Source organism: Euleptes europaea, chromosome 20, assembly GCF_029931775.1.
Source record: "Euleptes europaea isolate rEulEur1 chromosome 20, rEulEur1.hap1, whole genome shotgun sequence".
Taxonomy (NCBI): Eukaryota; Metazoa; Chordata; class Lepidosauria; order Squamata; family Sphaerodactylidae; genus Euleptes; species Euleptes europaea.
In genome coordinates this window covers 25,595,180-25,620,805 of record NC_079331.1, presented here as the reverse complement: position 1 = coordinate 25,620,805, position 25,626 = coordinate 25,595,180, and the positions used below count along the sequence as shown (strand labels likewise).

The following is a 25,626-nucleotide window of genomic DNA, read 5'->3' as shown; positions in this document are numbered from 1 at the left end:
CTTCAGCACTCACACAGTGTGTGTGTGTGTGTAGGGAGTTTTACTGACAGCCCTGCTGTGCAAGACTTTGTAAGGGCCAGACGAGAGGCTGGCTGCAATTTTTACACACAGGCATACCGCTCTTGACATTTAATTAAAAACAGGCTGTTTGCTGTCTGACTTGACAGATCCAAACAATCAACCCAGCAGAAAAAATGAAACTCATTTCCTTACATGCTGCTTCATCCACAGAGAGCTCGTTGGCCAGAATCCCACCAATTTTTCCAAAGGCAGGCATCTGAATTCCATACTTCTCCAACTCACTCCTCATGTTACTGATCTCCTCCTCTGAAACACAATGGGAAAACTCAGAAAACCAATATGTGAAACAGGCAACCAATATGGAAAATAAGGGGTGTGGCTGGAATGGTGTATGTTCCTAAGTTGTCCAGTAGTGAGGCCTATTCCTGAAGTGCCATTCCTCAAAAGCACTTGTTCTTTGGCAGGTAGCAAAGACAGAAGTTGACCTGTCCAGAAAACTTGGAGCAGCCTCAGCAGGCCTCCCACCTCCAAAGCAAAGAGAATTGAAGAAACACTTTCCCTCTCACCTGTGAAGTCCACTTTGCCATAGAGGTCTTGAATCTGTGGAGCCAGTCCCAACTTGAACAGGTACAGACTGAGAAAGGACAGGGCAACTGTCAGACAAATTTAGAGCCTTCCAAACAAGGCAAAAAAATCACCTCCTTATGTAACTCACCCAAGTTGAAAACTGTCACCTTTCCCCATCTTCTGAAGTGGCTACAGCCCTATTTCCTTCAGTTAAGACCCAAGCAGATAACCTTTCATGGACTAAAGTCCACGTCATCAGATTAATGCATCCTTCAGTAGATGCACACAAGAGGGATAAATTGTGTGGTTCAGAGGTCATGAAATGCAAGAGGCCATCAATGGCATCTCTATTCAATAGTTAAATGTGTACAAGATAACTAGAGTAACCTCTCACAAAAGTTGTCTTCCTAAGAGCCAGTATGGTGTACTGGTTAAGAGTGGTGGTTTGGAGCAGTGCACTGATCTGGTGAATAGGGTTTGATTCCCCACTCTTCCACATAAGCGGCGGAGGCTAATCTGGTAAACTGGATTTATTTCCCCACTCCTACACACGAAGACAGCTGGGTGACCTTGGGCAAGTCACAGCTCTGTTAGAGCTCTCTCAGCCCCACCTACCTCACAGGGTGTCTGTTGTGGTGAGGGGAAGGGAAGGTGATTGTAAGACGGTTTGAGTCTCCCTTAAGTGGTAGAGAAAGTCGGCATATAAAAACCAACTCTTTTTCTTCTTCTAATTATGATAAGCTAATTTAACATCAATACTGGGTGAGAAATGGGTCATTTCAGTTTTAACCTCTGCTTTACTAAAGCGAATAATGAATTGTAATTAAAAAATTTCCTTGAAGATGCTTTGAAGATAATGGTAACTTTCAAGTCAGTAGCAGTGTGTCCTAGTAGACTGAAAGATTTCTGCAGGTTGTCAGTTTCAACGGCAAATTTGTTTTCCCCTGTTCTTTTGCACACATCTTATAGCAGAAACTGAAAAATCACTGTATAAATTGTGTTGGGGATGAGCATCTGCAATATACAGATATGTCTGCGTATATATTTATAATTTGCTGACTGAGGTTTCATTTCATTTATTTTATCAAAGTGAGCTGTGGCTAACAAAAGCTTATGCTGTAATCAATTAGTCTTTAAGGTGCCACAAGACTCCTTTTTGAAATGAACAGGGTGAGAAACACTGTGTTCATTTTCGAACAGGAAATAAAACTGAACCTGTAAGGAAGTCAGAAGAGTGGATAATAAACAGCAAAGGGAGAGCAGGATGCTTCTGTCTGCCCAGACCAGTAGCACAAATGCTTGTGCATCTTTGCACAAAATTAACAGTATGATGATTGTCTTGGAAAATAAGTTGTGACTTGTGAGTTCTGCATCATAAGAAACACACAAGCCCTGTAAAGTGTCTCTTGTATGTCAAAGTTTCTTTGAGGCTGAATATACCATCTGCTTGTCTTGCTGACTCATGCTTTGCCTGGGGGAGGTCTTAAGTTCAGTCCCTGGCATCTCCACTCAAAGACTCTCTGTTAGGAGATGCTGGAAAGACTAATCTTTGCCCAAGACCTTTGAGAGGTGGAGCCAGTCAAAGAAGACAACACTAAGCTAGATGAACCAATGCACAAGGCAGCTTCATACACACCTGAGTGCATGGATGCAGTAGATGCAGCGTGGCATGTTCTTCCTGTCATAGATGTCTGTCGTTTCTGGGTAAAAGATCTGAATCAGAAAAAGCACAACAATTATTCACTGGACCTTGGCAGGGCAAATTAACTGTTCTTACAGTGCACACTTTCCTTCCAGAGTGGGAATTCAGGCATTCATAGTACACCAAGAGAGTCAAAAGGCAAAAGGAAAGGAAAGCCTATGCCAAGAAGCTGGAGAGAAGTGCCTGGCATGGGAATTTGCACAGTGTGTGGGAAGTCCAAGGGCCCTGACTGGTTATTTCTCAAAGAACCGTTTAACTGTACCTGTCAGTGAAGTAGAGGAACGTCCTTCTAGAAAGAACCCTCCACAGTTCCAAAGGACTTGTTTAGCACAAACCCCTTGGCCCTTAACTAGTAAGGAAGACATGGATGCATATACGTTTATATAAAAAGCTTTTTAAAGATCTGAGAATAAAAAACATCTTCTGGGCATGGAGTAGGGGTCACTGGAGGTGTGTGGGGGGGAGGTAGTTGTGAATTTCCTGCATTGTGCAGGGGGGTTGGATTAGATGACCTTGGGTCCATTCTATGATTCTATTATCTTCAGAATGCTGTGACAAATAACTCTAAAGAAGAAGAAAACTCTCTAGTGGGGATTATCTAATCTTATCTCCCCCCACCTCCCATGCAAGAAACCATTCTTGTTCACCCATCAAGCAAAAGTTACCTTGGGAAGGCCAATTTCAGCCATTGCGTTCAGCCACTGAATCACATTATCTGTATGCCGGAAATGGAGACCTGTGGCCTGAAATGGAGAAGAAAGAGGGGGAATGTAAGGGCACATGAAGAGGCAGACTGCAGGCTAGGCTGCAGAGCTGAAGGAGGCAGCAGCACAGGGCATGACAGCTGGGAACTGCCTCCATCCAGAAACCCCCCAGGGAATCGGGGAGGGGAGCTTCATCAGAGGATTTATACCAAAGTCAGAGAGAAGGTGTCAGACTGCAATAAAGCAGTCCAACAGTGTGATCCCTTAGAAAGCACTCTGTAGCCTCCTAATTTAGAAAGTCTTTCTCCGATCCACTAGTACGTATCACCATCAAATATAACGATATTATGATGTTTAACAACGATACTGACAATAGGTTATTCAGGAAGAAGGATGGGTATAAACGTGAAGTAAATAACTTTGAATACAGCTAGGAATGAGCCCCTTGCCTATCCGGCTGGCCTGTCTTGCTCTGCAGCCACAGCCTATTTGCACCACAAGAATCTTCCCTCTCAGAGCAAGAGATGCTCACTTTATATCGGGTCTGTTCCCGGTCATAGATCTTCTTGAGAGACACCACTTTGGGGGAGAAAAAGTTCCCCAGTTTGGCCAGGTAGACTCCATTCCTCAGTCCCTCCTCCAACTCGGTTGTGGGAGGAAGTTCTTCGTTAAGGCATGCCTCCATCCACCTGAAAGAAGAGAGGAAGAAGATGGGACAAGCTCACATTCTGCATCTCATCAGGAGTCAAGCTCAACACTTCTGGGTCTGGCCTACCTCTCCTCAGGCACCTGTAAGCTCTTGGGAAGAGAAATTTTATTTGCCCCATCCCCAGCCCTGTCAGGAAACATCTATTGCTGCAGGTTCTTTGCATAGATGTATATACTATGGTCTGTGCCCAGAACCTGACAGCCAGACACTCTTTCAAATTCATTCAATATTTACTCAAATGCAAGACCAGGGTTTGTTCATGTATGCCAATAAAGAAAGAGGCGGTCATCTTACACTGGCGTACAAGTTACAGTTATGTCCAGAAATATTTGTGTGTGTGCGTGTGCATGTGTGTGTGTGTGTGTGTGTGTGTGTGTGTGTGACACCCCCCTCCATGGGATGTGCATGTGGGTGATCCTCCATAGGGGAGCACCCTATGGTCATCTTCCTGCCAAGTAAGGAAAGGCTGCAGCTGACACATCAACTGACTTTAGCCAAAGACACATCATGCCACAGAACCGTGACTCCCAACATGATGCCCATGAACACCATCAACGTGTTTCCTGGCATCCACTTTCTTCTTCCCCGAAGCCAAAGGCCGACATCGGCTATCCTCCACCTCACTGCAGGAGGTGCTGCAGAAGACTCCAGGTCTGTAGGGAACACCCATTTGGAAATGCCTTTCCACACCACCGTGGCTTAGAACCTCCCAGCTTTTTGTAAGCACCTCCCACGGCTGCCATTTTGTGATGACGCCCATTACCCTTTGCCGAAATTCCAAAGAGTACTGACAAGCTCAATAAGGCTGAGGGCTTATTCAGAGGGATCTGTTGGAAGATGCCACAAGTCTGGTCAACCTTTATCACATGCTCCATCCTGATTGCCAGTCCGCAAGAGAAGCACAAGATCTCCAAGTTCTAGATTTAATTAAGACTTTTGTGAAGACAGAAGTACAGAGAGCTGGATATATTGAACTAGCACTTCGGGCTTATCAAGAAAATTTGCCTCAGTCTGAAGCTTCATAAAATGATTCCCTTGATCCATTTCATTTTGTGTGATATCTGAAGCCTCTAAAATGTACATAGAACTTAAATAAAATATTGTCACAATATTCCTAAAAAAAATAAAAAATAAATAAGGCTGAGGGCTGCTACCATAAAGAATCTCTGTCTGCAAGTACTGGCCTAACAGTACTCCAAAAAACAAGCTAACGTCTTGTGCAGTGAAACCCCATCCAGAACAGACTGCCTTCACAGACCCTGGACTGAGATCCACCTCTGAAGACCAACTCTCACCGGACTTAGCTGAAAGGGAGAAATGGAGCTGGGTGGATCTGCAAGCACCTGTGTGACTTCCCCAGTGGCTCCATGTTAAAAAGCAAGGCAGACAGAACAGGACCACGCAGGCCCCCAGAGCACAGCAGTCATGGGGCTGAGATGCTGACTCCTGGCAACCAGGGGGCACTCTGTGAGGAGGCTTTGGTGAGAGCCACAGACCATGTGTCACGTGGGCACCAGTGTGCCTATCCCCTGCGCAGCTCAGCACTAGCTGTATAGCATGGCCATACCCACGGCACCTCCCTTCAGCTGCCATCCTGAAGCAGCCCAACACCCACTGCCCATCAGGAGGCAGCAGACAGACAAGTCCCCGGGAGGAGGGGGGCTGCCCACGCTGCTCTTCCAGCGCAAAAACAGATTTCATGATTAAACCAATGATGTTGAATGCAAATGCAGTAAAAACACATTAAGGATGAAAAATTTGGAATTCCGGTAAGGATTGCTGACCGAGGTGAAGTGCCTCACTGGACTTCCCAGTGAAGGACCAAATTTACGTCTAAAAAGGGGCATTTACTGACCCCTGCCTGCTCCTAAAAAGAGGAGCTGGATGCAGGAATTCTTCTGCTTGCCAGTGAAGAGCGGTTTGACTCCTGAGGTCTCCGAGAGTGCTTTTTTAAGACTCCCGGAGTCTCAGATGCTGTCCCGAGTTGGCTAAGAGAATCTAGATCGCCGCAGACACTTATTTCGGAGTTAGACCTCGCTCTTCCTTACCCAACACCATCAAAACAACTAATTAAGGAAACAAAAGCCTCACCCTCCGAAAATCAGCGTGAGTAATAAGGATCTCTTTGTTTACATTGGAAAATAAGCAAGTAAAAGCTTCTTTTAGAACGACTACTGCTTCCTGACCTCCCGACTGGGAAAATGATTCTATAAGACTGTATGTAAACTTTGAGTTAGATTGGCAGGACGTTCTTAAAAGCTATGGGGAGATAGACTAAACAAACGGAACTGAAAATGGACATACCTGGTACCCAATAGCAAAGCCGATCTCCTTGAGAGAGAAGGAGGAAGTTCCCACCTCTAGCAATGGCCCCAAAAAGTTGATACTAGCTGCGTGGCAAGGTAAAGAGAGAGGGATTCCAGGAACGGCAGGCAGAGATCACAGGCTGCAATGTGATGCCGAAGGACCGGAAGTACGTCAGAAGGTGCAACTGGTAAAATGATCTGATTCACCATAGAGATGACGACAGAAGGTCCGTGGCACTTCCTACTTCCTGCCTAGAAGCCGACCTAGAGCGACCCAAAATTCTATGGTATCTTAAAACTTTCAAACTTGTTTTTGAAATAATTTGGGGGCAGAATTCAATATTAAACACTGCGATATTGATGGGACAATATATTAAAAGGTACTCTCTCAAGAAATAAACTGCTGGGAGCAGGTCGAAAAATTTAGGCTTTTTTGCCAGAATATATGTCGTTTACACGACCACGTTCAAGCTCATTCCATACTCCTGTAACCACTAAATCTACAGAGACTATGGCGGAGAAACAAGATAAGAAAATGCAAGAACGTTTGGCCAAACAAACTGATACCTTTACTAAACAGATGGAACTAATGTCAAAGCAGAAAATGGAGCATGTCTCCAGACAGCAGGAGAAACAAATGACCCAACTAACAGAAATGTTAGCTGAGATTGTCAAAGAGGTTAAAGAGACTAAAACCCAGGTTACCTCATTACAAGCGGATATGAAGACTATGGATGCCTCGGTTAAGAAGATAGCGGAAGATCATAAAGAAGTCAAGAAGAAAGTGGACACACATGAAAAACAGCTGGAAGTGCTACAGATGCAGGAGGAATCCACGAAAGACCAATTTGTTTTAATGGATTTGAAAGCCAGAGAATTTAATTTACGCCTACGAAATTTATTGGAAGATCGAGGTAATACGAGAGAATCTCTAATCACAACCTTGGCTGAATTGTTCAACATTGCAGAACAAGATTTAGACCTTGCCATCAGGAGGATTTACAGGATTCCTTTACCACCTAATATAAGAAGAGCAAAAGCAAGAGGTGTCATGATATCCTTCTATGACATGAGGATGAAAGATGTAATAATGCAACAGCACTACCAAGATCCTAAAGTAACAGATGGCAATGTTCTGATACTCTTGAAGGATATTCCTAGACACCTGATGGCGAAGAGAGCCCAGTTTAAGGATTTTGCAACATCCCTGAGAAAAAGTGGAGTTAAATATAGGTGGCTGCTACCACAAGGACTGACTGCCTACAAAGATGTTAAATATACAATCACCACAAAAGAAGATGTTGGAAAATTCCTGAGAAAATACAAGAAAGACCTGGTTGGCTACACACCAGGTCAGAAAGAGGAATCAAGCCAAGAAGAAGATGAGGATGCAGATAAAGGAGCAGTGGGTGGAGTTTAAGACTGTATAAATAAAATTCTGATGGCTAAAATCATATCGTGGAATGTTAACGGTCTAAGTGAGAAAGTGAAAAGAGGGCGGATTTTTAAATTTTTACAAAAACAAAAATATTCACTAATATGTTTACAAGAGACTCATATTTCGAAAAAAGACAAAAAATATTTGGAGAGGAAGATCCTGGGTCAATCTTTTATTTCCTCGGCTAAAACCAAAACCAAAGGACTCGTCATATATGCCCATGCAAATTTTGTTCCAGAATTGGTTTATAAAGATGAAGATGGTAGGATATTGTTGGTAAGAGCAAAAATAGCTGGACAGAAAATACTGATAGTAGGGATATATGCTCCAAATGAAGAAAAAGCTCAGTTTTATACGCAATTATACGATATTTTGTTGCAGTATGCAGATCACCAACTACTATTATTGGGAGATTTTAATGGAATCATCAACCCAACATTAGACAAGAAATCAACAGCAAAAGATGAAAGAGAAGGTTGTTTACCTAAAAATTTTTATCAGTTTACTGAGGAATTTCATATACAAGACATATGGAGAACTATAAATACAACAGCAAAAGAATATACTTTTTATTCCGCTAGGCACAACTTCATTCCAGAATTGACATGATAGGGGCCAGCAAGTCTGTTTTTACTCAACTGAGAAAGGTACACATACTTCCGAGAACATTTTCAGATCATAACCCGGTGGCCTTTGAGTGGTTTACCAAACAAGCATTCAGATGGAGACTTAATGACAGGCTATTGAGAGATGAAAAGACAAGGAAGGAAACACAGGACATTGTTGAGGATTATTTTCAGATAAATGTCAATGGAGAAACTAGCTTAAATGTGGTCTGGGATGCTTTTAAGGCAGTGTTAAGAGGCTACATGATTCAGAAGAATACTGCATGGAAGAAAAAACAATTGCAACAAATGAATGACATACTTTGGGAATTACAAAATTTAGAACAGAAATTAATTTCGGAAACTCAAGAAGATCAGAGGAGACAAATTGAGACAAAAATTAAACCAACTAAACACCAGTTAAATTTGTTGACCATGGAAGAAATGAATAAAAATATGAAAATTGCTAAGCAGAGATACTTTGAACATGCAAATCGACCTGGAAATTTTTTGGCTACTAAGATAAGAGACTCCATGCAGAAAAAGGTAATAAATAAAATACAAACTTCAAAAGGACCGGCTTATACAACAACAGCAATATTAAAAGAGTTTGAACTTTTTTATACAAAATTATATTAAAAAGACAATATTGCAGGGAAAAAGATGGATAATTTTTTAAGAACTACAAAGGTAAATAGACTTTCTGTGGAACAGCAGAAGTTTTTGGATGCCCCAATTACAATGGTTGAAATTGAAGAAGCAATAATGAAACAAAAAACTGATAAAACACCATGCCCAGATGGAATCACAGCTTTATTTTACAGGACATTTAAGGAGAATTTTAAAAGCTCTCTTTTACAGGTATGTAATTCAATTTTAGATACAGGAATAGCCCCAGAGACTTGGTCACATGCTTATATATCACTGATCCATAAGACTGGTAGAGACATGGAAAAGGTGACCAATTATAGACCAATCTCGCTTTTAAATGTGGATTACAAAATTTATGGATTTGTACCAGGTCGACAAATAAAAGACAATTTAAGGATTTTATTGGATGCGGTGGAATATTATGAGTATAACAATCAACATAAGGCAGCTTTTGTTTTCCTGGATGCAGAGAAAGCTTTTGATATGGTTTCCTGGGATTATATGAAAAAAGTTTTGGAAATAATGAACTTTGGAACAAGGGTCCGTACAGGTATTGATGCGATATATACTACACAAAAAGCCAAAATACTAGTAAATGAATTAATGTCAGACAATTGTGTAATACAAAAAGGAACCAGACAAGGATGTCCATTATCTCCTTTGTTGTTTATTTTGACCTTGGAAACCTTGTGTTGTAAGATTCGTGAAACAGAAGCAATCCAGGGTTTAAAAGTTAACAAAGTTCAAATTAAGAGCCTTTGCAGATGACTTATTGTTTGTGCTGTCTGACCCAAATCAATCCACTCCTTATTTACTGGAATTATTGAAAGATTATGGGGAAATCTCTGGTTTTAAGATTAACAAAGACTCATGTTTTATTCAAAAATCTTTCTAAAGAAGAACAAACAGATTTTTTTATCACCACTGGTTGGGAAAAAACGAACAAAGTGAAATACTTGGGTATTTGGATTACAAATAAAAATAAAGATCTTTTGGAGAATAATTGGGACTCTGTTAAAAGAGACATGGTAATTTGGTCCAATAAAAACATTTCATTACTGGGCCACATATCAGTAGTACAAATGAACATTTTGCGAAGACAACTTTTTTTACTTCAGAACTTGCCAATTGTGGAGCATGCCAAGTACTTCGATGCCTGGAGAAAAGATTTGCTTAATTTTATATGGCAAGGGAAAAAGCCTAGAATTGCCTACAAATACTTGGTTGACACTAAAGAAAGAGGAGGATTTGCTTTACCAAACTTTAAACTGTACGCGGAAGCAGCAGTATTAGTTTGGCTAAAAGATTGGATATATTTGAAAAATAATAGATTGTTGGACTTAGAAGGCTTTAATAATAGATATGGATGGTACGGTTATCTATGGTATGATAAACTGAAAATACATAAGCTCTTTCAGCATCATACTGTTAGATCCTCATTAATAAAAACTTGGCTAAAATATAAACATCTTTTGGAACCTAGAACACCATTATGGATCTCTACACAAGAGATGCTGACACTGAAACCTTTGAGACGAGCACAATTTCTTACTTATCAAGATTTATTGGTATGGAAGGACAATAAATGTGCCTTAAAGGAATACAGTGAAATGAAGGAACAGATTACCTGGCTTCAATATTATCAATTACAATCTGTATTTATACAAGATATGAGGCTAGGTTTTACAAAAGACAAATCACTTTTTCAACTAATGTTGTTAGATAACAATGAACATTTAATATCTCAGATTTATAAGATATTATTGACTTTGTACACTGAACAAAACCTTGTTAAACCAACAATGATAACTTGGGCACAAACTCTGGGTCATGATATTACATATGTACAAATGGGAAAGACTTTGGTCAAAGGATATGAAATACATATATTCACAATCTTTAAGAGAGAATATATATAAAATGATGTACAGATGGTATCTAACACCAAAGAAACTAGCCAAAATGTATGGAAATATGTCACCGAACTGTTGAAAATGTCAAAAAGAAGTGGGTTCCTTTCATCATGTTTGGTGGCTATGCGAGAAGGCTAAGAATTATTGGGATATGATCTACAATGAACTAAGGCTGATATTACAACAAAATATCCCTAAATCAACAGAAATGATGCTGTTGAGTATAATACCAGATACCATAGTGACCCAGAGACCTTTTTTGATGTATGCCACCATTGCCGCCAGAATGATATATGCTAGGAGATGGAAAATGACGGATATACCAAACAAATCGGAGTGGTTTGAAAAAATGATGGAATTAGAAGAGATGGCAAAACGTACGGCATTGATAAATCAAAAGGATGACAATGAATTTGCAAAAGAATGGGAGGCATGGACTAATTATTGCAGAAATGAACTTAAATGTGATATTAAGAAATATATTTTGATCTAATTCAGTGTGGATATATTCGACCTGGATGTTTTGGTTACAATTGAATTAGACATATAACACAAAGAGAGAAACAATGCTAAATAAAGGGTTAGAGGAGGGGAGAGGGGAAGTTAATGAACTATACTTTTTGATATGTGAACTGGAATGTATAATGATTTGGAAAAAATAAAAAAAATATTTAAAAAAAAGATGAAAAATTTGCATTCACGTACCCAACAGCCCAAAATTTGCTTACCTCAACAACATTACCTATGAAAAAGGAACCAGATGCTACGTACCCCAAAATCACCTTGGGATCATCCCAAATCATACAGAGCTGCCAGAACAAAGGCAGGTGCCCACCACTGTACCTGCCTGGCCCAAAGCTTTATTTGAGCCCATGAGCATCCCCATTCTGAAAAAGCCAACACATCATCTAGGACAAGAGGATTCAGTCTCTCTAGAATATTAGCCTTCCTGACCAGGATATTTATACGAAACCATATTCAAGCCAGTGGATAAGAATGGAGTCGTCAGCTGTGTCAAAGACTGCTGAAAGATTTCACACTATCATCAGGAAAGACAGTTCCCTGTCCAATTTTAAACAACCATCCACCAGTGCGACTAGAGTTGTCTCGCTACCAGGCTCGGAGCCAGAGTGGAATCGGTCAAGGGCAGAGGCATCATCCAGGAAGCCCCAAAGCTGCTCTGCCACCACCTGCTCTATCACCTTCCCATGAAAAGGTAAAGTGGAGACTGGCCAGTAATTGGCCACCTCATTCCTAGCCGATGAAGGCTTTTTGAGCAGCTGTCTAGCAACTGCCTCCTTCAGAGGTCTAGGGAGGAATCAGGGAGGAATTGAGAATGTTCACTAGTGGCTCTAATACCTTTTCCTGGCAAGATTTGAAAAGCCAGGATGGGCACATATTGGGCATATAACAAAATGTTCTTACAGCAGTAAAATAAGTTTAAGTTTGTTAAGTAAACAGGGTTTTTCCTGGGGGGAAAATCAGGCATGTTCCAAAGGCCTAATTGCTCTCTTAAGTCATTGGATGAGGGGCTAACAATTTTGGTCAAGTCCCTCTCCAACATCAGGCCCTAGAATTGTCTTCTATACTAGTCCAGAGAGTCCACTGACCCCAACCCCCAGCCCCCCCCCAAAAAAAAGGTTCAGTGAATGGGAGGAAGGCGCAGGAAATTCATGCTCCACAAAGTTTCCAGATGGCTGGATACAAACTAAAACAGTAAGAGGAACCAGTAAGGAAATCCCAGCGTCCGGATTCATGTTGGATAGGCACTCTTGCGTAGGTGTGGTCGTGCTCCAGGGTGCTACCACTAGCTGGAGGCTTCCTCCTCTCCTGTCTGCATCATATTGCCTGGCTTTACATGCCATGAGAGCTCTTTTTTCTCAGGCCTGCCTCTACTACACATACTTGCAAACATCTCTGAAGAAATAATGCCATCAACTAGTTATAATTTTTTGCTTCCATCTAGCCACCAAACCAGCCATGGAGACACAGCAGCAGCCATGTTCAAACCATACCTGTCAGGCAGTGTGCAAGAGTTAAGGGGGGGTAGGGGTGTGTGCAATTGCCCTGCCCAGACAAGGAATCTGGGCTCCAGCAGGCAATCCAGAAATGTAAGTTATTTTTCAAGGGCTGAGTAACCTCTCTCAGGAACTGGAGCCAAATCACAACCTCTAAGAGTTCCTGCCTCTTTCTGGTACACCCACTGCAAGAAAATTTCCAGTTGTGGCTCACTCAGGCTGGCAAATTGGCCAAACTGAAAGAATGATATCATCTCAGACCGCACCCAAAGCCACTGCACAGGCTTCACCCAGCTAGAACCAAGGAAGGCACAGGCAGGATGCTGAAATCCCCCACAGCCGTGCTCCCTCAGGACACCGCAGACAACCGGACTCTAGAAAAAGGGGGCATGGATCAGGCAAAGCAAGCATCCAGGGCTCCTGACCACATCGATGCTAACACTAACTGATTTTAATATTATGCTAGATACTAGAGATATAAAGAACAGAAGTAAACTGCTTAACTAATGATTTATATGTGGGTGCATGTGCCGTCAAGTCACAGCTGACTTATGGCGACCTCGTAGTGTTTTCAAGGCAAGAGACACTCGGATGCGGTTTGCCATTGCCTGCCTCCAAGTGGGCTGAGAGAGTTCTGAGAGAACTGTGACTGGCCCAAGGTCACCCAGCAAGCTTCAGGTGGAGGAGTGGGGAATCGAACCCAGTTCTCCAGATTAGAGTCCTCTGCTCTTAACCACTATATGCTGGCTTTCTAATGATCTATATATTCATTTACTTAGTGCCATGGAAAGCTTGCTAAGAGAGACTGGGCCCAACACAGACATTTTCAGTGTAATCTACTTCACAGGGATGTTCTGAGGATATATATGAAGCTCTATGAAAAGATGAAGCCAGTCAGCCTTAGAATTTAGCCTCATTTTAATGCATACATTAATCTGAATTCATTTATTAGTCCCAGCCAGTGCAAAATCTTGATCTCACTGGAACCACTGGTGATTTGATGTTGAGGGTATAATCCTTCACACAGTTCCCTAGGGGGACGCCCAGTGGAAAGCAACCATAGTCACCTATGAAAACACACGTCTTACCTTCCACAACAACCTTAAGAAAGAAAGAAAGAAAGAAAGAAAGAAAGAAAGAAAGAAAGAAAGAAAGAAGAAAGAAAGAAAGAAAGAAAGAAAGAAAGAAAGAAAGAAAGAAAGAAAGAAAGAAAGAAAGAAAGAAAAGCAGACAGTGGCAGTGGGAACCCTCTGTCGTGGGGAAGGGGGAAGAAGGATGGTGCCAACAGAGCAAGAGTTCTATCAGTGAGTGCAGAGCAGGGAGCAAAGAGTCACCAGGCCTGGGAGGACAACACAGTCACAGGGACCCCAACATCAGGAACTGGGACACTCCCACCAAAAGAAGGTCGGAGGGCAGCAGAAAACATGGGAAGGAGGTGTCCGGGAGAGCACAGATCACCCTCTGGGCCTCTTGATTGGGGGGGGGGGATAAATTGTGCTGCCATTTTCTCCCCCAGACCAACATGCAAAAAGGAAGAGAGTCTGAAGAAAGCTGAAGAAAAACAATCCATCAGCATGTTGGGCTCCTGGTCAATACCTCAAAAATACTGTCTGGGAAGGGAGGAACAAAAAAATCCATGTTGCCCGCTCTTGCAAAGCAGATACGAAAGAGTCCTTGGCAAGGTTCCTGCAAGCATGTCCAACAAACCAAAGCCCCCTCCTATCAATTCAAGGCAACATATAAATAATAGTAATTCAAGTAATTCACACAGAGCCACCCAAGTGAGCTGCTTCAAAAGAAAACCAGCTCGGCACAACAGGGGCGAAATGGGAGTGGAACGCTTCACTTGCAGGGCAAGGAGTAAGGAAACCTGTCTGACTTGTTTTGTGAGATCTGTTACGTTCTCATTTCCTACAACAGTAACATAATTAAAACAAAGGACAGCTCATCCCTCCACAGTACAGAGAAGTCCCTGGTAAATCCAAAATCCTCCACTCCAAAGCAGTGAGTTAAGTGACGGCGCCCAGCTTGGAGGCAGCAGCTTGTCTTCCCGGATTGCACTCTACGACTGTCTGTGTAGCAGCCCAATCCCCACACTTGCTACGCCCAGAGAGCCAGAAATAGAAAGTGAGAACCAGGGAGAGGCAGGCTGAGGAGCGGATGGAATGAAGGACAACCAGACAGATACTGATAGTGCCCTTCAGGAAACCCTTCCCCAGCAGGCCAACAACTCACCCTCCAAGGGAGGAACCCCACCCCTCGCACTCGCCTCGCTGATGTTGGGATATGCGGGATGGTCCTTCAATGGCTGCTCTTGTTCCTCCAAGACTGGGGACAGAGAGTGGCGCTCGGGGAGAGAATGGCACCACAACACCCCCTTTGGTGTGTAGGGTCCCCCAGGGGGCAATTCTCTCCCCAATGTTGTTTAACATCTATATGCAACCCCCTCTCCCAGCTTGTCCAAAGTTCCAGGCTGGATTGTCATTAGTATGCTGATGACACCCAGCTTTATCTGCTGATGGTTGGCCGACTGGACACAGTCTCCGATACTTTGGCCAGGTGTCTAGAGAGGCCGTGGTGGGATGGTTAAAACAAAGCCGGCTGAAACTTAAGCCATCAACGACGGGAGGTCCTGTGGCCGGGCCGGGAGGGGCAGGGGCACCTGCTGCCGACTCCTGACAGGGTGCAAATAACACCTGTGCCCACTGTCAAGAGTCTTGGTGTGATACTGGGTGCCTCCTTGACAATGGAGGCACAAGTCACAAACGTAGCCAAGGCAGCGTTTTTCCATCTGGGCCATGCTAAACAGCTGGCGCCCTATCTGTGCCGTCATGACCTAGCCACAGTGATCCATGCAACGGTCACCTCCAGGTTAGACTACTGTAACTCGCTCTACACAGGGCTGCCCTCAGGCCTGCTCCAGAAGCATCAACTGGTCCAGAATGCAGCAGTGAGGGTCCTTACTGGGACCCCTTGGAAAGCACATATCCAAATGGCACTCCGTCAGCCGCACTGGCTCCAGATTGAGTACCAGATCAGGTTCTGTAGTAAACAGAAGTGTATTATTGGCCCAGAAACACTTTCATAGAGTCACAACAGATGGGACTGCCAGCATGTTTGGATATTCAGCTAAACTTTGGAACATTGAAAACACTGAACAATAGTTATGTATTACCATTAAACTTACTACTGGATATTAATTGTTGCCAAAATTATTTACATTTCAAAACCCTCCAAAATATTGCTTTTGCCTAGTATAGAAGGTTTTTTCCCCCAGTGCTCTCCAAAATTCCCCAATTTTTCCACTGGTAAAATAAAGCAAGTCTTTATACCTTTTCATGCTGTACATTTGGAATGAGTGAAATGCTTTTAATTTTAACACAAGGTTTTTCTCACACAAAAAGAGAAAATATTTTATAAGTCATCTTTTGAGTGTAAAAAGCCTTGCCTTAAGAAGCATTTTACTCATTCTAAAAGAGAAAATATTTCATAAGAATTTTTTTCCAGTGTTCTACCAAATGTCCCAATTTTTTCACCAGAAAACCTGAAAAACCTCAGAGGAAAAAACGTGTGTGTGGGGGGGTCCATTTAAAATCTTCCCTGGTGGTCGTGGTAGGGAGTACGGAGACTTGCAACTGCATTCTTTAAGTTAAAAAAAAAAAGAGTGAAAAATTATGCATAACCGCGCATAGACAGTGTGGGTCTAGATCTAGGCTCAAATCTTCCAACCTGCCATGGGTGACCCTGGGCCAGTCGCTGTTATCTTAGTCTAATCTAACTCATGGGGCTGGTTTTGAGAGTAAATGGGTAAAGGAGAACCCCGCGCACCAGGGCTCAACAAACCCTAGGCTCCAGGTCACAATGGCTCCTAGAAATGTCATTGGCACACTTAGTATTTTCAACAATGGTTTTATTATGAAGTTTCTATTATGATGACAGCCAGGTTATCCTCATATTTATTTACCTACCACAACACTTTTGTCATATTATAGCTTGAATAAAATGACAAGGAAATGTGAAGTGCTAAGTAGCTGATTTTATAGTAGCGATAATTAGAAAATACAGTCATTGAAATACAAAACTCTGATGGCTAAAAATGAGTCCTGTCCCTACATTTTTGGGCTGATTCCCGGCGGGGGGGGGGGGGAGAGAGAAGAAAAAGAAAATCTGCCATATCCTGATTTACATTGTCCTGAACTCCTTAAAAAGAAGGGTCGAATAAAAATACACTAGATAGTCTGGTCCCAAGAGTAAGTGAATGAAAATATTTCTGTGCAAAGCATAACATTGAAGATTAACCTTCAACCATCCCTATTTCTGTACTTCCCCATCTTCCCCCATTCACAACAGACACCCATAGTCTGTGCCAGCATACTTTGCACACTGCATTTTTTGCGAAGCAGCACACCGCTCTGCCCCCCCCCTTAGCCCAACACTCATGCAGTACTTTCTCCTGCTTCCCCCCCACCCCCATGTGGGCAGTGTCATGTGAACTGGGAACACGGAAACAATATCCGCAACCTGCAAATTCTGGAGCTTCTGATAACACAGACAATTACAAACCAAGTCTGGTTTTTCAAGTTCTACACGGCAGCTGTCCTTCCAGTTGATGTTATATGTGAAGGTCCCAGGGAGCCAAGCAAGTTTCAGGCTGTGGGGGGCCAAGGCTGATCTCACACTGACAATTCACATGTCACACATGACCATCTCACCCAAGGACACACATGTAATGTGGTACACTTTATCATAAACAGCACGTAGCAGGAAAGATGCGTTAGCACATAACATCCTGTCACTTTAGGATTTCACCTAGAGCACAATCCTGACACAAGGGCATGTTGAAACGCATAAAACCCAGGGAAGTTAGAAATAGTACCGCCTGACAGGACAGTTCCCACAGCAAACCTAAAATGTTCCCAACGACCTAAAACAAGCTCTCATTGTGGACAAACTGAGTTCAAGACTGAAAGAGGCCAATTAACAGTACAAGTCTTGCAGTGCAATTGGGGGGGGGGCACAAAGGCCAGCGGGAAAGGTGTGACACCGGTGCCGGCATAAGTAGGCCTGACACTGGCATAAGGGCCAGTAATGCCAGCGTGGAGCTGCAGCACAGCAGCGCTGCGTATCCACACCAGGACAGTGTGCTGCTGTTATTTCAGGCTCAGTACCCTGCACTGGTGTCAAAGGGGGCATTGGCAGGGACGGGGACAGGCAGTACCCTGAGCAGTTTGGGCACTGGAACGCCCCCTCTCCTGGGTGCAAACTTGTGATGGGAAAATCAGTGGTACAGGTCACAGGGCGCCATTTCAGGAGGTTCTTAGGTGCCCCCCTTTTGGCGCAAGCCCACCCAAACACTTCAAACCCCCCCCCGGGTGCTGACTAAGTGGCTGGCCAATGGACAGGCTCTCCTCTGCCGGCCAAGCCCCCTCCCCAGGACCAATGGCAGGCCCACAGGACAGTTAAAAATCTTCGGCGGGATAGCCCTGACCCCATAAGGTAAAGCACACGGCACAGGACACCATCTGACAGTTACCTGCCATCAGGACTTAGAGCGAACGGCATGGTACCGAAGGTGGTGGGAACAGCGCAGATAAGAGCACATGGAACTTTGTGGCTTGCACAAAGCACAAAGTCTGACCTGGGAGAGCAAAATCCCCGCACTCTGTGGCTGAGCCTTCGCACTTAAGAATTCTCACAGGCAGAGCAGCAGATCAGCCAGGAGGTGATGGGGCAGCAAAGCAACCACAGGTGAGGCGGGAGGTGTGCTCAGATTGCCCCACTGCTCCATACCCATGCCGGGGCAGGCAGCGCTTGCAGACCTATGGAGCTATGTCGGCGCTGCCATCAGGCAGAGGCTACAGATGCCGCCACGAGCTGCCACCTGCCTCCCCTCACATGGTGGTTTGATGTCTGGGGGGCCGCCGCAGCCCAGCAATAAAAGGGTGGCTGAACCCAGACAGGAGCAGTCCCCACCAAAGGCCAGGGAGCGGGGGACATGGTGATGGAAAGCGGCCTGTGCAATCACTGATACCTGTTACTATTCACAGGGCCGTGATCCTCGCTATGGCTAGAGCAGAGGGCATCACTAATGGGAGGCTCTCGAGGAGGGCCGCAGTTCGATGTGCAGGATGGGCAGAGCACCACAGAGACAACGAGGAGATGTGAAGCCAACGAAGAGATGGTGAAGCCGGAGGGGGCGTGGGCCATGGCACCAGGGCCATGGGCCCCATCCCCCAAGGGCTGGTGACTGGAGCCGCTGGAGACCCTAGAGGGACCCCCAGGGCAACCGCCAGGAAGAACAAGCTGTTCTGGCGAGGTGCCCCAAAACACTTTCCCTCCACAGTTGTTCACGGTAGCAATTTCAGCAGCCGTTGTTTTGCATCCGGACGTATACCTGGAGCTGTAATCCACACCTCCCCAACAGCGCAGCCAGTCTGCCTGTGCCCCAGTGTGCTAATGACACTCAGCTCTGTACCTCTTTGTCAAAACCACACAGCGCTGCTCCAGCAATCCTGAGCCAGGGGCTGGTTGATGTGGCTAAATGGCTATGGTTGAATAAGTAGAAACTGAATTGTGACAAAATGAAGGAGCACTAATTTTCCATGACTTCAAAATATCCAGAAATTTTATACCTGTACAAGTTTTGTCATGCTTCTGCTGCAGAAAAGACTCAGCAGAAAGGGATTCCTGGCTCTCAAGAGGCCCCCATCTTCAAGTGGGAAAGAAATAAAAGGACATCTTGTCATCCATCATCCCAAATAAGTCTGGCCACCATTGTTGGCCCCTTATCTGTCCCAGCAATCCAGTAGGCCAAACGGCAAGTGGGACCAAAGCTAACAGGGAATAGCAAGGCACTGCTCTACCAAGATGAACCAAAGTTTCCAGGGCTCTGGAAGCCATCCTGGTGACCTGCGTAAAGCTTTGGATTGTTTTGCATTCCTCTGACATCGAGGTGGAAAACCTGGACCAATAGGGAGTAAAGGAGCCTTCCTCGCATCCTTAATGAAGCACTCCAAGCATACATCCGGGAATGATAGCACAACACTGTACTCCAATCAGCAATCAGAGTCCATTCATAGAACACTGACCAGTCTTTTAGCATATCTAGATTCACCCTCCAGCGTCATTAACCTGCTGAGTAGGTTAAACCAGGACATCTCTTGCCCACTCCTCCCTTCCTGGGAAGATCTCCCAAACATCTTCACACATCAGAAAATCTATACTACCGTATTTATCAGTAGATAGATAATTTATTTGCGGCACTTAGCCAGTCAAACCATGATAAAATGGAAAGCATGGACTAATAGATTCTTACAATCAACGAATTACAGTCCGAGTCTTAAAACATTTTAAGAAAAGAATTACAGCTGGGACACATTAATTGCGCTGTTCTAAGGTGACGAATTTTCATTGCTGCTAAACAAAATTTCGCAACCTGAAGAGTGGTTGAAGGATTACCACTTGCAGGAGCATCTCAAACCTTTCACCTGCCCTGTCAGGTCTCAATCTCGATAAGAGGGGCTCAATAAACTTCGAACAGGGTAATGTATAGAAATTGCAGTTCAGGAGGGCATGCTCAACAGTTTCTAAGTCCCCTGATTTGCAGGGGCAGAATCTCTCTTCCCATGGTGTCTTCTTATATTTCCCCTCAAGAAAAGCAGATGGTAAGGCTGCACATCTGGCCAGGGTAAAGGCCCTTCTATAATTATTTATCTCTAAATAGTGGAGATAGGCTGCTGGTGCTAGGATGTATTTAGTATGGAGGGGTGCAGTGAATAGAGGCGCCCTTGCTAGATCTGTTTGTCTCTCGATGTCTTTGATCCTTTGGATATAATTAACTTAGCTTGTTCCCACCCTAACTGAAGTAAAGCTAGGGGTGTAAAACCCAACTTGTTTAATTTGACATCTATGGCTATCACTCATCTGGATCTAAAGGAGTCACATAGGATCAGTTGGAGAAGACCATTAGGGTTGAAGTTAATTTTCAGCCAGAGAGAGATTGAGGACAGGACAATCCTTGCCTCCACTTTCATCATGCCAGTTTCTAAACGTATCAGAGCATTTGGAACACATCTTGGCAATTGCAGGGCAGCTCTAAGGAACTTAGATTGTACACGTTCAATGGGAGTAAGACTAGAGGATGAAGAGCCGAGTTGTGTTCCATACAGAATTTGTGCTAGGGTTTTCGCCTGATAAAGTTTGAGTGCTGCTGGAATGTAATGTGCCCCTTTGGTCTGGAGGAAATTATCAAAAGGGGTTAACTTTCCCCCAAATTGGCTCCATGAGTATTATGGGCCAACTTGGATCCAGATGCCTGGATTGTCGTTCCGAGATATTTATATTGGGTGACCTGTTCCAGCCTGTGGCCATTAATGCTCCACCTCCTATATTTAGGATGTCTACCAAAGGCCATGACTTTTGTTTTATCGTAGTTGATCATCAGGCGTTCTTTCTCGCAAAACGTTGCCACTCTCATAAGCGCCCTCCTGAGACCAACTGGGGTTCTTGAAAGAATTACAGCATCGGTGTAGAGTAGTATATGAATATGCCTGTCCGCCAGTTTAGGAGGATGCAAATCTGGTGCTTTCAATGTGTTAACTAGATTATTTATATAGCAGGCAAAAAGCTGGGGGGCGAGAAAACAGCCCTGACTAACACCTCTATAGGTGTTTATGGGGGCAGTAAGATGTCCTCCTCTATTACACCTGACTCTCAGTGCTGTATATTCATGCAGGACTCTCAGCAACATCAGGAGCCTTTTGTCTATGTTTGTGGCTTTAAGCTTGTCCCAAAGTAAAGGTCTGGAGATCGAATTGAATGCTGCCCTGAAATCAATGAATGCCGCATATAAGGAGGAATTTCCCTTATTAGAGTATTTCTCTGCAAGATGTTGAAGGACAAGGAAGTGCTCTATTGTAGCTCTCCCTTCCCTAAAGCCTGCCTGTTGTATTTATCAGTATTTAATCAGGCAAACCAAGGTATTCTTCTCAGTTGCCATTACTTCATCTTCTTTCATACTTTAATATCTCAACTACTAAGGAGTAATTAAGCCTCTCACCCCTGGAAAAACCCGTTGTGTTGCCAGTTAGCATACTGCCCCGGGACTCTATTCTGGTATAAGACACCCACCCCTTATGTCCGTAAGGCTCGTTCCTTCTGAGAGACGCTGGTTGTTTCTCTGCTGCTCAGGACTGCTATCATTTGGACATCGTATTCTTCTGACTGGTAATTACCACCTCAACCCCTCGCATCCTTGTGTCCACCCCCCTCTTCTCTTTTATTCCTTAGGCTCTTGAGTGTATCTGTCAAGCCTGTATCTCAGTTGATGTTTACTTTCGCTTTCCCGCCGACCAGACTCAAGGACTGTTATGCCTACTGAACACTGTTTGAAGCTCTGGGAACACAGCTTTGTTTTTGATATGTAATCTCTCGCCTTTTCAGTGCTTATTTTCCAAACAGGTACATTTGGTTCCGTGTGCGGGTATTCCCTCCGCCCCCAAGTTGGCCCGCCTCTTCGTGTAACATGTTTTCCGTTTGCATTCGTTCCCGCGCAAGATAATCTGCGACCGTGGAAGTAGTTTCGTGGCTAAATTCTGGAAGGCGTTCCTTAAGTTGGTGGGGGTGGAGCAAGGGTTGTCAAGTGCTTACCATCCCCAGACGGATGGACAAACTGAATGTGTCAATGCTGTATTAGAATGTTATTTACGTTGTTATGTCAATTACCACCAGGATGACTGGGTAGAACTATTGCCTTTTGCAGAATATGCGTACAATAATGCTGTCCATCAATCTACAGGGTTCAGCCCTTTTTATGCTGTGTATGGTCAGAACTTCAGTCCTATTACCCCTACGGAGGTTCCAGAGGGGGAAGGGGATCCCGATGTAGCCTCTTGGGCACATGCCCTCCGCACCACGTGGCCCTGGCTAGTGAGCAACCTAGATAGAGCCAAACGCAAATATGTGCAGGCAGATAAGCATCGGTCCCCCAGCAAGGAATTCCAGGTTGGTGAATTAGTGTATCTTTCCACAAAAAACCTGCGATCCACTCGACCGTGCCACAAACTTAGTGCCAAGTACATTGGACCCTATCCCATTGCCCGAATCGTCAACCCTGTCACTGTGGAACTGACTCTCCCCAAAACCCTGAGACGTATCCACCCTGTCTTCCATGTCAGCCTCCTTAAACCTCATGTCGCCTCCTCGGAATGGCACCCAGAACCGCCTCCCGAGCAGCCCGTGATGGTGGGGGGGGGAGGAGCATTTTGAAGTATCAAAGATCCTAGATTCACGTATACGGCATGGATCCCTGCAGTACTTAATTCGCTGGAAACACTTCCCCCCTGCCTACGATGAGTGGGTGCGTGCACAGGATGTCTCCGCCCCGCACTTAGTGACTGCCTTCCACACCGCCTACCCGGATAGACCGTCCCCCTTGCAAGGTGGGAGGGGGCCTTAAGGGGGGCAGGATGTCAGGCCTGTATCTCAGTTGATGTTTACTTTCGCTTTCCCGCCGACCAGACTCAAGGACTGTTATGCCTACTGAACACTGTTTGAAGCTCTGGGAACACAGCTTTGTTTTTGATATGTAATCTCTCGCCTTTTCAGTGCTTTTATATTACCAAGTTCAAGCCAGCCAGCCTCATAGCTGTCACCCTTTTCTTCATGCTCTGTTAACCTATTTTGACCAAGTAAAACCAGCTTCTTTGGATCTGACTGTCTCTGATGTGGTTTTTGGTTCAAGTGGGCCAAGGGCTGACAGTATCGGGTTTGTGATTTTATTGCCTTATGTGTGTACACTTAAAACTATTTTCAATAAAATCCCTTAAAATTATAACAACACTTCCTTATTTAAGGGTATTTCCGCTGGTGTGCTCATCCTCGTAAACATTGGTATAAAAATCTCGTATTCCTCCATCTCGCTACGCTCGTCTGCAAAAGCTAATTCCCCCAACTCTGGAAGGAATAACACCATGCCACAAGCAGGGACCAGCTATAACCAAAAGAAGTCTACAAAGCAAACCATTTCAGAAGATTCAAGCAAAGCCACATGCTAAGGAGGAAAGAAGGACATAAAAGCTCCCCAGCCCATCTCATTCAAGGGAAAACTTTAAAGTGGCAGTCAATGAGATAAAACCAGTCACCCTTGAAAGATGCCATGATTGGACATAACTCCATGCTAGTAAATAGCCTGTATCTATCTTTTAAAGAAAAAATCAGAAGTCATTACAAGGCAAGATAAATTACTTTTGTAGTCATACGCCAAGGAATCTATACTTTTTCTCCTTAATTGACATTGTTTCTAGATTTCCTGGGTGCAGAAAGATCTCACACTTTTGCATTCCACCAAGTCCAAGCAAGCAGAGAGAGGGAGGAGGAAAGAGGACTCTACTGGATCAATTTCATCGTGATCCCCTTTAAAGAACTGCAACAGCCCTTGGGGGGCACAGCTGGAGGCAGTACCCTATTGCCATGGAGAGGAAATGACATAAAACCTTCCTCTTCCTTTACTGCTCAATAGAACAAGGTGGCTCTCTTAAGCAAGCAATCTGTTGGGAAAGAGTTAGTTCCTCTTTCTACAGATGGCTGGGTGTTCCCTTCAGCTCACAAACGGCTCACAAATCGCACGAAGTGGCCTGGCTCATCACCCATGTGTGCACCTGGACATGCACAGCAAGCCCCAGGAGGACAGTTAGAAGGCTGCCCTGACAGGGACGGTGGGGGAGGGGCTGTGCATGTGCCCAGATGTGCAACCGGAAGTACCACTGCTGTGGACTGATTCAATGCTCAGGAAAGCCGTCTGAAATAGGCGATACTAAGAGGCACCAAGCACAGCATTTCTGCCACCACCTTCCCAAGACTATGAGGAATGAGAGGTTCTGGTCATGCAACACTCCTGGATGCCAGAAACCTTTGAGGTAACCGACTATCTGGAGCCCTCCACGAGAGAAGAGAGCAGAGCCATTTCCAAAGCTTCCTCACTTCCAGCAGCCTTTCCCACCTCGTCTGCCCAAGCCCTTGCTTCCAAGCAGAGGGTACCACAGTTCACAGGGAAAGGGTGCAGGAGCTGGGCCTTCCAATCCCAGCTCCATCACGGAACCTCTACAGGTGACCTTCAGCAGCAGCCCCTCACTGGCTCAGCCTAACCGACAAAGTAGGGCTCTCTGCAGGGTGAACAGAAAAACACAACTGAACTATTAAACAAATCACAAGGCTTTTTTCCTTTATAGATTTAATACATTTGATCTGGAAAGAAACTGGGGCTCTCGGCAAGCAATCACCCCTGCTGTTTGGGGAGCAGTTCTGGATATTTCAAATGCAAATTACTGTCTGCACCACCCCTTGCAGAGAACACACTGAACTGCTACAGACGTGCATTTACTGAAGAGGAGGCTGAGCCTGGACATGCAGTCTCTTCGATGGTGTACCTGGTATGATCCTCTCCAGATGTGTTGCTCAGCCCCTGCCAGCTCCAAAACATAGGATTCTCCCTCAGGAAGAACATGCCTAGGCATCTGCTGGAATTCCTCAGTTGGCAAGTCACTTAGAAAACATACAACAGGGGTGGGGAGCGGAAGGCGCCTCTTCCCTTCCAGTATATCTAATACATTACGCAGAACTGGGAAAAAACAATTAAAGGCAAGCATCACATCTTAGATGCCACCCCTGGAAAGAAAGCCAGCAACCTGGATAAGAGGACAAGTCCTCTTATGGATTGAGAGCTGGCTGAAAAATAGGAAGCAGAGAGTAGGAATCAATGGTCAGTTCTCCCAATGGCGGGATGTGAGCAGTGGGGTGCCTCAGGGATCTGTGTTGGGACCAGTGCTTTTCAACCTGTTCATCAATGACCTGGAGTTGGGGTTAAACAGTAAAGTAGCCAAGTTTGCAGGACACCAAATTATTTTAGGTGGTTAAAATAAAATCGGACTGTGAAGAGCTCCAGAAGGATCTCTGCATACTGGAAGAATGGGCATTAAAATGGCAATTGAGATTCA

At 44.5% G+C, this 25,626-nt stretch overlaps 1 protein-coding gene across 1 annotated transcript in view; it reads right to left on the bottom strand.

The window, feature by feature from the left end:
* The window catches only part of IQGAP1 (IQ motif containing GTPase activating protein 1), a 118,585-nt gene that overhangs the window by 72,529 nt on the left and 20,430 nt on the right, over positions 1-25,626 (bottom strand). Inside the window, exons 3-7 of the mRNA XM_056865699.1 lie at positions 3,527-3,683; positions 2,956-3,033; positions 2,225-2,301; positions 588-655; positions 214-327 (exon numbers count right to left, since the gene is read on the bottom strand). Of these exons, the coding sequence (XP_056721677.1) occupies positions 214-327; positions 588-655; positions 2,225-2,301; positions 2,956-3,033; positions 3,527-3,683 (494 nt within the window). The remainder of the gene's footprint in view (positions 1-213; positions 328-587; positions 656-2,224; positions 2,302-2,955; positions 3,034-3,526; positions 3,684-25,626) is intronic.